The sequence below is a fragment of the Papio anubis genome, chromosome 1 (assembly GCF_008728515.1).
Source record: "Papio anubis isolate 15944 chromosome 1, Panubis1.0, whole genome shotgun sequence".
Taxonomy (NCBI): Eukaryota; Metazoa; Chordata; class Mammalia; order Primates; family Cercopithecidae; genus Papio; species Papio anubis.
In genome coordinates, this window is record NC_044976.1 from 7,458,851 (window position 1) to 7,472,817 (window position 13,967).

Here is a 13,967-nt window from a genome sequence, read left to right on the forward strand (position 1 = left end):
GGGTTTTAAATCAAAAACACCTGGTAAAGCATTTCCAAACACTTCTGCATTATTTTAAGCATACAAATAGTTCAAGTAATTATTAAAACATTTTACGCATTTTAAAAAGGCATTTTTTTTTTTCCAAAACAAGTCATTGTTCTTACATACGAAATGAGAAAACATTGACAGCATCTGTTTCCCTAGTTTTTTTTAGTACTTCTAATAGGTTTTTCTTGGACTATTGAGTTGGTTCTTAATACAAGCATCCATCCATACATACATACGAATTACAAATTTCCAATTGAAAAGAATTAAGTTTGAACAAGACTTTACCAATATTCTTGCACAGTAGATTGCTGCAAGTATCAGATTGTCTCAACCTTTCTTAAGCTCCTTTAAAATTAGAATACCTAGAGTTTTCTGCATTGAAAAAAATTTCACATATAGATAACAATTTTAGTAAATAACATTTTCAGAAATATATTTTATGGAAACACATATAATTAAACAAAACTTTTTCAATAGTTTCTTAGAGTCCCTCGATCCAAGTAAATTAGAAGAAAATGAATTACCCAATCTCACAGTAGTAGCTAAACACTAAAACTTAAAATCCCAAGTACCCTATCCTGACTGGCAGCCATGAGTGAAGACAAATTGCTGGGAAGCTCAGAAAATGGGGCCAATAAAATGCTGAGATTATTTATTCCCAAGGCGTCATTTTGATTTCCACTTACGTTAATACCACTCTGTCCATTTAGAGGTTGACATCAATATCATGCAAAAAGGATGTGGTGGTTCAAAAAACTTTCAACATCATTACTCCATAATTATGGCAGGAGGGGCAGTATAGATATACAACCTCCTCTGATCAACTGCACCAAACTCAGGGCTACAGAATTCCATCTTGCCTAGTGCGGTGGCTCACGCCTGTAATCCCAACACTTTGGGAGGCCGAGGCGAGCAGATCATGAGGTCAGGAGTTCAAGACCAGCCTGGCCAACCTAGTGAAACCCCGTCTCTACTAAGAATACAAAAACACAGCTGGGGGTGGTGGCAGGTGCCTGTAATTCCAGCTACTTGGGAGGCTAAGGCAGGAGAATAGCTTGAACCTGGAGGCGGAGGTTGCAATGAACTGAGATTGCACCACTGCACTCCAACCTGGGTGACAAGAGTGAAACTCTGTCTCCAAAAAAAAAGAATTCCATCCTACCTCTTGCCTCTTAAAGAATTAAACAAAATTAGAAATTACAAATTTATATGTGAAAAGGCCACTTGGTCCTTGGATATAATAGCTGAAAATACTTGATAATGAACTTTAATGGAAAGTTTTTACTTCATTGTCCAACACTACCCAACAAGTCACAAATGCATAACTGGGTGATACTGACCTTTTTATACGGCACAAGCCAAGAAAGTAGAGAGAAGAAGGAGCTATAGAAATACTCAATTTTGCAGGCCTACCTTGAAGGACTGTCAAAAACAAAACCAGAAACAACTGATGTGCCACACAGAAACAAATCATTATAGCATAAGGCATTTTTCATAACAGTTGGCCTTTTCTGGGAGGTTCACATGTATACTAGGCCCTCATTTATCTTTACTGAAAGTCAGTCATATGGAAAACTCAAAACAATATAATGATGCTTTAAAAATGTTATGACTTGGGCTACATTCATTCAAATTCCTAAAGAAAACAAGAAACTGAATTTTCTTCAAGTATTTTAAAAGAAATAGAGTTTTATTATTTCTATACATTACACCCTGCAGGCTAACAAAAGGTAAGTGAGTAGACTTCTTTGGTTTAAGAGAATATTAATTTGTTGTTGATGTGTGCACTGTTATCAAACAACTATTACTAAAGTTTTTTAAAAATACTTATCCAGTGAATTTATTCCACTTAAATGTTACTTCATTCAGCATTCAGTAAATACTTACTGGGGACATTACCGCCAGCCAATGTGCTATATATGTACACAATATATACATCAGTGAATAAAAAGCATAAACCTAAGGTACCAACTAAACACCAACATCACAATCAGTGTCATTCTATGGGGCACTGGACACTTTGTAAGTTTGACCTTTTAATTTAAAAACAATCTGCTTGACAAGGTAGGTACTTTATTTTTTTTTTATTTTTTATTTTTTTTTAATTTTTTATTTTTGAGACAGAGTCTTGCTCTGTCACCCAGGCTGGAGTGCAGTGGTGCGATCTCGGCTCACTGCAACCTCCACCTCCCAGGTTCAAGCAATTCTCCTGCCTTAGCCTCCCGAGTAGGTGGGACTACAGGCGCCTGCCAACACGCCTGGCTAATTTTTTGTAATTTTAGTGGAGACGGGGTTTCACTGTGTTAGCCAGGATGGTCTCGATCTCCTGACCTCGTGAGCCACCCGCCTCGGCCTCCCAAAGTGTTGGGATTACAGGCGTGAGCCACCGCGCCCGGCCCGGTAGGTACTTTATATCCCAACTTCACAGGTAAATAAAGAAAGTTAAGAGGGTTAAGTGTATTTCCCAAGGTCATGAAAGATGGCAAGTGATGGAAGGAGTATGTGAACTCAGACAACCTCATGTCGAAGTCTGAGCTCTGAACCTGGGCAATCTATCATCCCTCATCTCAATCCCAGAATAACAGATCCTAAATTCTGAATTAGCCATGTTCAAATTATGTGGACTTCCTGCCCACCCCCCACCAAAAAAAGGCTCTAATACAAGATTTACCTCCTATTAAACGAATGCCCATTCCGTGAATGTCCATACACTACATCTTCTGTGCTAAGTGGTAACAGCCAAGCTGGGATTAAAGAACTGCGGTAGATAATGCATAAGTCTGATAATTAAGTCACTATGTGTACACTTGAATGTGTGCACAAAGAATGTGTGTAATGAAGTTGCTATCTGATACCTCCCAGCATCATCTATGGTTCTAATAAGAAAAGAAGACATAATTACTCATCTTCAGTAAGTTTTTGTTACAAAGGAGGAGAAATAGCTTCTTGTTACTTTTAACGCATTTTGAAGAAAATAAATTTGGTGGAGGGAGGGCAATCTCAATGGCAAGTGGATCCTAAGATGAAGTTAATTTCTCTGCAGCCCTTCTGCTATACTGTCATGGAAGGCATGAATAAAGGGTGATGAGTAGCAAACAACTTATGAGTACAGACCAGGGATCAGAGAGAAATTCCAAGTGTTTTTCCTCCAGCTGCTCACATCTGACAATGAAACGAGAGGGATATGGTATTAAATGATAAATAACTTGGCCCCCACATTCACAGCAATAATGGAAATGTGCATTCTCCAAGGTAACTAGTAGTATGCATCCTTAGCTATTCCACATTCAGAACTAGCACTTAGAAGGTAGGCTGTTAGGGACACAAATGATACAGCGGCATTCTCATCTATGTGGAGCCGTAACAATATGTCAAGCCCAGCTAACCATAACCTGGAAACACTTTAACATCCCCAACTATCACCCCCAACTCTTAAGGAATCTCTCTATCTGGCTTAACTTTAAGGACAATTTAAGTTTTAATAGAACAGTTAAGGAACCAAAAGGAATCAATGTTATTAACCCAAAACAGTACTTGTAATAGCTATATATACTACCTAGAAACTCATTTGGTATAAGTAACAGCTGAAACACCTATGTAACTTTAGGAAACCAAAAGCATGTTTTCCTCTATTGTATGAATGATGGCAATGCAAGAATCCACACTGAATTTCCATGGAGAATATTACAGGAGTCAGTTTGCTTGCTTATTCGTGAATAAAGAAAAGGTAGGAACTGCTACAGGGAACTACTATACAAGGAACTCTTCAGTGTTATACTGAATGAAAATTACTGTCTCAATGACCTTGTTAGCATTCTCAGACTCCATGATTATTTCCAGATGGCAAATTATTTGTCTTATACTTCTTAATGCCTGGGTTTATATAAAAATATGATTTTATTGTTTGTAGTAAACACACAAAGAAATCATTTCTTTTAGAACTAAAAATGAATGCCCTTCTTGTCAATCCTATTCGGAATGTTCTCCAAAGAAGACTGACATCCAATAATGCCACAAGTTGTCTGTCCACTTAGAATCTAAGATCACTGAGGGAATTAACAATATTTTATACTTCTTTAGTCCCCCTTTAGGTGCTGAGTTCAATAAAGAACACAAAGCAGGTATTAAGTAAATGACTGTGGAAAGCCCTGATTATAGCCAAAACATTCCTATTTGCACTCTGTGATATAAAGCTCCTCAATGATACTGACTCATTCAGAACAAAACCTCAAAGTAACTAAGTCACATGGTGACCTATAAAAGCTATGAGAGGACAGCAGAAGGGTTGGAGATGTTAACCTAGGCTCTTTCCCTTGCAATTCATGAAGATACACTCAAGCTAGCCCAGGTGAGAGCTCTTTACTCAGAGCGAACAGGACAATCTAAGAATCCCATGGGAAGAACATCAGTGCAGTGGGACCCAGAAGAGTCAAGGAAGAGATGGCTGTGCACGCACTCCCCCTGGCAGTCTGCTGCTCTCCCCACAGCTTCCCTGTCCTCCGCTTTTCCCAGTTTCCTACCCTAGCATGTGAGCTTGCCTATGCCAGCCCTAACCCTGCTCGTCATTAAGGTAATTCTTTTTTTATTTTTAATTTTTACAGATACATTAAGGGTAATTCTTGAATTATCCATTTACCTTTCCCCTCTACTAACTGCCTCAGTCTCTCAGTTTCTCAACTCTAAATTCTAAAAATGAAATTTGGCTCAATTAATCTTTTCATGCCAGGCCACAAGGATTACAGATTGTCATTCCATATTACTAGTCCTTCAAAAAGCTAAGTAAAGACTTCGCCAGCTATTTTACTATTTAGTTCAGAAATCTACAGTGCAAAGCAACCTTTTTAATCAACAATACTTCTTTCTCCTGCTTCTAAGTACGCGCTGTCCATAATTCTACCCTGCCTCTTCTGCTTGCCTGACCTCCTGCTTTTGACTACTTGTTCCATAAATACTTTGGGTCAGCGCATTCAAACAAAATCAGACCTCTCCATTTGTAAATAAGCCCAATCAAATGAATACTTCCTAAGAGAATGAAAGCTTCCTAATAGAATACCTAATTCACTACCTTTAAAACCTCAGCTCAGTTAGGAACTTAATTACTTGATACTATCATAGCCTCCACCTACCCTGTGGAAGTGTGGGCTCGAAATACACCTACCAGGGTAGGACGGTGGTGTCCCTATGGGTTTTGATGGTTGAATATTAATAAAGCAGAAACCATGGATCCTATCCCCATAGGCAAGATAACCACACAACCTAACATCCACATTCAGACATTTTTGAGAGTGAAAGGGGAGGCTGTTTAATAGTTTGGCAGGACAACAGACAAGGATCAGGACATAGAGGCAGCTGTGTTCTATACCACAGACTCCGATTCTAAGGGAATGCAGCAGCAGAGTTGAGAAGACAATCCAAGTCCCCACATAAAATACAAAGACCCTTCTCCTTACCTCATATAGAGCTATTTCATGAAATGTGACCCAAGGCCCTCGATTCAATAAACTGCCATTATTCTAGTCTCGGTGACTGGCGGTAGATGTCTCCTCCTCCCCATGCCTCACCTCATTAGCTTTTGTTGTCTTTACCATCGTAATCATACCTACTAATGTATATCATAAAGGGCATTCACCCAGTTATTTTTACAGTGCCCAAACGTACTTTATACACAAAATTTCACCATGGCAAAGGGATTCTCATTTATAGTATAAACGAGGAAATACACTTCTCAGTTACAACCCCAAACCAACTTTTTATTTTATGATTGTTAAAAAGATAAAATACCTAATTACTCAACATTTCAAAGCTATCGGTTTTTGTTTCTTTCATTGCTCCACTAGTCATGTTATCTGCTGTGAGCAAAATCAAATTCAATTTCTTCTTCTTTTTACAATCTTGCAGGGAAACAAAGCTTATTTCCTTCTGCTCATCTTTTTCCCTTATAGCTTCAGTAAACTGAAGGAGAAAAAATCTTGATCATTTTCATCCATTTGATTATCTTTTAATAAGTACAGAGAAGCAAGAAAATAAGAAAGTGGAAATAACTATATTTATTCCCAGAGCAAATATTTCATCATCTGTTATTCTTACACAACAACTATGAAGATGTGCTGAATACAGAACCTCAAACAAAAACATGAGAAACAGCAGTGTGTGATTTAGAAAAAGGTATCTAAACATACTGCACCCTACTTCCCATATTGTTTTTGTAGACAGCTTTAATGTGTTGTATTAGACCAATACTGACAACAGAAGCTTCAGCTTTTATTGCTGTTAATACCCTGAGCAATTACCGTAACTCAGCAGGAACCTCTGCCCAGGACAGCAACTATCACATTGTAATCAGCATTTCATAAGAGATGCTGTTCGAACATGAAGGCACCTGCTAATGTGCAAAAAACTGTACAAAGGGGGCTCAAGATCTAATAGGTAAAATAAAAATATTTACAATTTTATTTCACAGCTATGTATTTTTCATGGTGCACTGATGTTTGGTTTAGTAAAAATCACACACAAAGACAGTGGGCAGGAAAAGGGCAGTAGCAGCAGCCACTACCAAATCAAAACGCTTCAGGAGTAAGGCTGCACCCGTATTTCAGGTGTCAGGGCTGTATCTGTTTTTAAAAAAAAAAAAAAAAAAAAACACTTTGGAAGGAAAGATATAAGTAGCAAAGACCTCTAAAAATGGTTTCTAAAAATTCATATTGACATAAAAACTGGATAGAAAGCATTTGATTTACAAGATTAAACTGGAAGGCCACCTTGCAATGCAACCAGGAAAGTTAAAAGCCACCTATCAAGAATAGATCCATCTTAGAAGTAAATGGCACATCTGACTTTGTCTTAAAACAGTAAGCATGCAACAACTTAAGCAATAACTTTTTAACAAAGAAAAATAAATAACATGCGTTTTTGTTTGTTTACTGAATACACTAATTTGGTACTTGGGCCATTTAAAATGATAAAAAAAAAAAACAAAGGAGATGCAGAAAAAGATCTTTTCAAACTACATTTTTTAGACTGAAATATCACAGACAACATATGTCAGAACACAAATATTGTCAAATTACAAAGGATGCTGTAAATAAGAGCATTCACAGATAGCAATACACATCTCTACAAAGCTAAGGAATTAGGAATTCTCTACGCCTAAGAGTAGAGACAGTGGTTCACAATCTTCCACGTACTAGGATCCCTTGTAAAATCAGAATGTTTCAAAAGATTCCCAAATGATACTACTTCGGTAGTATTTCAAATGCCAATTGTTTGAGGAAAATAACAAACACACACTGGTTCCTGACAGGCGTGGTAGCTCTCACTTGTAATCCCAGCACTCTGGGAGGCCAAAGCAGGCAAATCACTTGAGGTCAGAAGTTGGAGACCAGCCTGGCCAACATGGCAAAATCCTGTCTCTGCTAAAAATACAAAAAAAATTAGCTGGCTGCACTGGCACACACCTGTAATCCCAGCTATTCGGGAGGCTGAGGCAGGAGAATTGCTTGTTCCCAGGAGGCAGAGGCTGCGGTGAGCCAAGACTGCACCACTGCACTCCAGCCTGGGCGACAAAGCAAGACTCTGTCTCAAACAACAACAACAAATAGTGGTTCTTAACTGTGTATTGCTTTTAAATAAGTGAAATTTTTAAAAATCATAAAAGCATACTGAAAACAGGCTGAAAAATTGTTGTCCAGACGTGTGAGATCAATTTATTCATATAAAGCTTAGCATGTTTATTTGCAGACCTCTGCCAAATCTCTGCAGATATCCAGGGATCCAAAGCCTAAAGTGTGGGAACCACTGGTCTAAAAAAGTGATTTCATAATGAGGAACATCAACACTTATATATTCAGGAAGAATTTTTAATGAGAAAGTACAGTAGCTACGTCCTCACTTTTGCAACACAGGGACTAAAACTGGAAAGAAAGTATAACAGCTTTATCGTGCCCAAGTCAGACTTCTTTCAACCTCTACCCCGGGAAACCCCCACAACAATTTCAACACACTCCACACCAGCCGAAATATTGAAGGATGTGACAGGTTTCCATTGGAAACTATTCTCTGACCCATTTATATTATTTTCCCTATTCATCAATTTACTGAATTTACTTTACTTCAGGCCCTTAACAATGGCTGAGAAGAAACAAGCTACTTCAGAAATTCAAGTGAATTTATCTGAAATTGTCAAAAGTTACTAAAGGGATAAAAACTTCAGAAATACTGTTTACAATATTAGCATTATGAGAGTAAGTGTTACAAAGCTGAAAAGATGGAACTAGTAACCCTCATTTCAGTGCTACTGCCACAAGGCAGTCAGCACTCAAAAGGTGAACTGGTAACCTCGTCAACAGCGATGGACTAACAATAAGAAGAGATAGCCAATGGAACTGGAAAAAGAGAGAATACAGAGCAGAGTGAACAGCACATTAAAAACGCTTACCAGTTTGAAGTCTTGAATGCTACAGATGAAATACGGTGTGTTTGGCCTCCGACTCTCGATATACACACAGTCTTTAAAAGAAAAAGAAATTTTAAAACAATGGCATTTATCTTTAAGGGAACAAAGACAGGGCCCATAAAGCCACTGCATAAATAAATAAATGACAAGGCACATATCTTTTATTGTAATTTTTTTTCCAAAAGATGATATTAAATTGCAAATATCTTTATGCTAAAGGAAAACAGGCCTTTGGTTCTTCCTGATTATTTTTCTAATAATTTAAAGAACCTGATGAAGCCTAAATTGTTTTCTTCAGAGTCCCTGAAGGAGGAGGGGAGGATTCCAAAGGATTATCCATATTCAGATGAAGACATTTAGATAAAAGAAACTGCTCACTCAAGATCACACATCAAGATGAAATCTTGAGTATCTTATTCATATAGATGCTCACATGTCTTCAAAAAAGAGAAATGGCTTTGCCACGTGCTACTATATTTGTAATAAATATTTTGTGAGGAAATAAGTGAAACATGCAAAAATGACTAGTTTGAACATGCTACTACGATGACCTTTTCAACTAACCAAAAAGAGAAAGAAAATTAATCTCTTAGAGACAATTTGCCATTACATTGTACCCTAAACACATTTTATTTTCTAATTGTAAACAAAACCAATGCCACTAATCAGAGATGGAATAAAGTAAATCAAGCTGCATTTTCTTCAGGGAAGAAGAGTGCTTTCTTAAATTACATTCGACATGACAGTGGTTGGAAAATAATTTTTGATGCTCTCAATGACTGGAGTGTAAAGCATTGCTTTTTTTCTTTTTTTTTGGCTGGTCTCCAACTCCTGGGCTCAAGCAATCCTCCCACCTCAGCCACCCAAAGTATCAGGATTACAGGCATAAGCCACCATGCTTGGCCAAGGTTGCTTTTTAAAATGCCATGTTAAGACACTTAAATAAAAAGCAATGATTTTAAGGAAAGCAGTGGCTATAGAGACAGGTAACCTCCTCCTACCCCCATATCACAACCTGAGATCATCATAAAGCTTAGGACAGGAAAGTCTATGTATTATTTACTGAAAAGTAAAGTCACAGTCAATCAAATCTAGGAAGAGTGACCATAATGCCTCATTCATTCACTCATTTTGCATAGACAGGGCCTCACTATGTTGTCCAGGCTAGTCTCAAACTCTTGGGCTCAAGCTATCCCCCTGCCTCGGCCTCCTAAAGTGCTGCGATTACATGCAAAAACCACCATGCCCATCCCATAATGCCACTCATTTTATACTTCCTCTTGACCCTTCAGAATGGGTGTGTCTCAGAATAATTCAGATGCTTGACAACACAGGCAACTTCCTCTACTGCCTCGTTTGTCTCATGCGTTGAGAGCCAAGAAAAAGCACAGAAGTAGCAACAGGGAATCACCACAAGCCCCAACAGACCCACTAAGATGATCAAGAAGTCCTCACAAATGAGACATTCCAAAAACCTTTCTGTAGAACATCAGGATCTTTGTACCTACCCAAAGGCACTCCAGAAAAAGAAATCTCAACGACAACTATTTAGGCATTCAGAATTCCCCAACTGATTCTCTACTCAATGATGGACTCAACAGAGATTTAATCCCTGAATCCATGTAAAACAGTAGCTCAGGAATGAACTGTTGACTAAGCTTTCCCTATATCTTGTTCCAAGGTCCCAGATGCTAAATAACTCTATTCAGCATTCAGGCAACATCAACTTAACATGCTAATCATCTTAAGGGACAAGCAAGAGAATTCTTCCCACCACAGTAGATCATTCTTTCATACTCCTACCTTGGTATTCAAGTAAAAACAGAAGAAACTCAATTCCCTAGATAAAAACTGTATCTCCAAATTACGCAATTTTGGAACAACCCAAAGTTCTTAGTTTCCTGTGTTTCAGTCCCTGTTATACCCACTGCCAGCATTTCAAATCTCTGGTTATCAATTATTTACCCATCTTACTCAACTCAACATGCCCTCTCCTTTCTGTTGCTTCCTATATACTATATTTCATGACATTAACACCATCACAGCCTAGCTACTGACAGAGCAGGAGCATCACCATCTTGGACAAGCACCGCCACTTTAAAGTTCCCCTTGATCAAAAACTGCCTAAATCCAACCCAAAGGGCATCAGCCTAATGGCTAATGACATCATGACCATAAACCACAACTGATATCTCCAACCAGAAACATTCCAACCCTAAGATAAACCCCTCTCTGACCACAGACTTGCCAGCCCAGAGATAACCTCCCCTCTGGCTAGAGAGATGTCAGCCCTGAAACATTCCAACCCCACAATAAACTTCTCCTCCACCAAGAAACATTCCAAGCCTGTGATAAGCTCTCTTGCCCTAAACCCTTAAGTAATACTCTTAGTCTGTAACAGAGAGTGCTCCTGACCAAAATCAGCGAGAAGCCCCTGTCAGGTTTCTTCTCCAAAATGAACCTGTCTTTTGACTGTTGAGCCACTTTTCATACTTCTTTCCTCATTCTTTAACTCGTACAGCTACGACTCACTGGCTTCAGAACTAATAGGTCGCTTTCTAATCAATTGCTTCTACCTTCTTGAGGCTCAAGTGACAAAAAATACTTCAATGGTCTGGTCTCACTCCACACCCCATCTTCCCCTAGGCTGCATTCACTACAAGAAATCCCAGCTCTGCTCCCAGTCGGCAAAACTCCTTCTTCTTTCCTTCTACCAGTCCCTGATCATACCAACCTTAGAATTAGTTATCAGTTCCATATGGAGTAACTTCTCATGGCTCCTCTGTAACTAAATGGCAATACCTCCCTTCTTTTACATAACATTAACAATTTACTTTCCTTATCAAGTTATTTGGCAGTCAGGTGGTCTGCACTGTCCACTAACAATTTACTATCAATCTTGTAGACTCAGAGGAATGTACTCAATTCTACCTTTCCTGTACTCACCAACGACTAATGTCTGCCATTAGTGTGGGGGTTAAAAAATATAAAAAATAAAAAATAAGGCCAATGCAGGTGGATCACCTGGGGTCAGGAGTTCAAGACCAGCCTGGCCAACCTGGTGAAACCCCAACTCCACTAAAAATACAAAAATTAGCTGGGTGTGGTGGTATGCACCTGTCATCCCAGCTACTCAGATCGCTTGAACCCAGGAGGTAGAGACTGCAGTGAGCTGAGATCACGCCACTGCACTCCAGCCTGGGCGACAGTGGAACTGTCTTTTAAAAAAAAAAAAAAAAACCTGAAATAAACGGGAGATGCTTAGAAAGCAAAGACTATGTATAATGTTATTCTTTTTACACAAAGAAAAGCTTTATTTATATATACTTTAAATAATCCATAGGATCATGACACACCGTCTTACTCTGAGACATAAAGCTAACTTATATATAAAAAACTTTCCAGAAAAAGGAAAGAGAACCTATGTTCTTTCATTTCCCACTGCAAAGTTACATTCAGGAAAAGGACTGCCTGTAAATACACTAAGATGTAGCTCTGTTAGAGAAGGAAGGAAAGGAACATGCTGGTATGTCAAAGGCAGCCAAGCACATCTGTTTGCCTAAACACATCTCAGCAGTTGTACTGGAGCTGCCTCACACACCTAGCCTGAGAAATTCTGCCATGAGGGATAAGTGTGAGAGAGATCATCAACCGGACATACGGAATTACCACTATTACTTTTTATTAGATTAAAAGCCACCTCTTTTTGTTTAAAAAGCGATTATGGCAACTCAAACTAATCCACAGCTATGAATTCATAACAGACAGTCCAATACACAAGGCTAATAATCTGTAAAATGGGTGAGTGCATCAAGGGATCTCTATTAGTACTTAGAAACGCATACATGAAAAAGTTAGAGAAGCTCACTGCAAAATTAAGTGACAAAACTTACAGTTTTGTAAGCCACTGGAGGGTGGCTATTAAAAAAAACAAACTTTACATACATAGTGGTAAAACACAGAATGGCTAAGATTGGGGTAATAAGAACTAAAAATATTTCACACTATGTAAAACTTGCCATAGGAATGGGGAAAAAAACACACTGCTTTGACCTGATTTGTCTAATTCATTTTTAAAATCCAAGCATGATGAATTATTGTAGAGTCAAACTTTTCTTTACAACCCTCTGACAAATATTAGGATGACCCAACAAAAAATAAACATAATTTAGAATTCAAGTCTCACAGAAAAAAATTCTATTTTATATTACTCCTAAAAATATTCAAAACAAGGTTCAATTAAAGCCAAATTGTCATATAAAAAGTATTTCCCTTTGGCTTATTAATCAAGCAGCTATTTAAGAAAATAATTTATATAAATGTTTACAGTTAGCACAAAAATATAGTGCTTTATTTGAAAAGGGAAAGATAAGAACGTAGTCAAGAGCAATGTTAAAATCTCAGTTGGAATATATGCCCAGTAATATTTTAAAGCCAAAATGATTTGGCAAGATTTTCATGCAATTTACCAGAGTGCATGGGTTGTCTGAAGCTGGTTATAAAATTGGTTTTAGTCAGTAGGATCAATGATTCTCAACCTGAAAATCTCTCACGGCCCCCAAGTACTGCAGATACTTTTTTTTTTTATTAGAAAGCTAGCAGTTCTGAAAGAACTGCGCAAAGCTGATGCGATCCATTAAATGCATAATGCACATTTTCAGAATTACCCATATAAAAACACGTATTTACCAGAATTGAGCAAACGGTTTCTGCAGGGCAAGTATATATATTTTTTAAATCTTCAAATCAGCATGCCTGTAATGGGCCAGAAAAATGAGTGAGGCTATTACCATCAATATCAATTATTCCAAACAACACATGATAACTAATGTGTCTTTACTAGGGATGTCTAGAAATGAAACCATGGGTCTAGGTTGAGACTTACTCTCTAACATCCAACCTCTGTCTGGGAATGGATCACAGGATTAAGTGACCTCAAATCCTTGTTAACAGAGAGCAACAAAATCCGTAATTTGGGCAATGATACTGAACAGAGGTATTTCTGGCTGTTTCTCACAACCTCAGCGTAGCTTCATGTCCAAAGATCTATTGTGCCATCTGTAAACAACAGAGTATTTGCTAAGCTGGAGAAGGAAGTCAGCCAAAACGTGAAGGCAGATTCTCAAGGCAAAGAAGGTCCTCTGCTTTTTCAACCCTCAGCAAATCAGCAGGTTTATGTAAATATAGCAAAAGCACAGTCCTCTCAAGGGTAAAAATCACCGTCTGAAGCATTAGGCAGTTTGTCATTATGAAACACAAAGAACCTGTCAGCATCTTTCCTGACAGCCTCCTACAGAGCAGAGTGGACACTTACCTCACCCACTAATTTAGCAAGCAGTGCCATACACGCCAGCATTAAAGCTGTGGTCACAACATACATAGGCAACGTGCCGCCACTGCTCCACCTCATAAAGAATTTTCCTATCAATGTGTTTCCGCCTATTAATCTTTGAAATACTTTCTCATCCCTTTGCAAAGCATGGCA

General features: G+C 38.3%; 1 protein-coding gene across 7 annotated transcripts in view; it reads right to left on the reverse strand.

The window, feature by feature from the left end:
• The window catches only part of RERE (arginine-glutamic acid dipeptide repeats), a 465,254-nt gene that overhangs the window by 258,681 nt on the left and 192,606 nt on the right, over positions 1–13,967 (reverse strand). For 5 of the 7 annotated variants that reach the window (XM_017956872.3, XM_017956875.3, XM_017956864.3 and 2 more), the window contains one exon: positions 8,465–8,535. The exons of the other annotated variants lie outside the window; for them this stretch is intronic. In XM_017956872.3, coding sequence (XP_017812361.1) covers positions 8,465–8,535 — 71 coding nt within the window. The remainder of the gene's footprint in view (positions 1–8,464; positions 8,536–13,967) is intronic. 7 annotated transcript variants of the gene reach the window in all.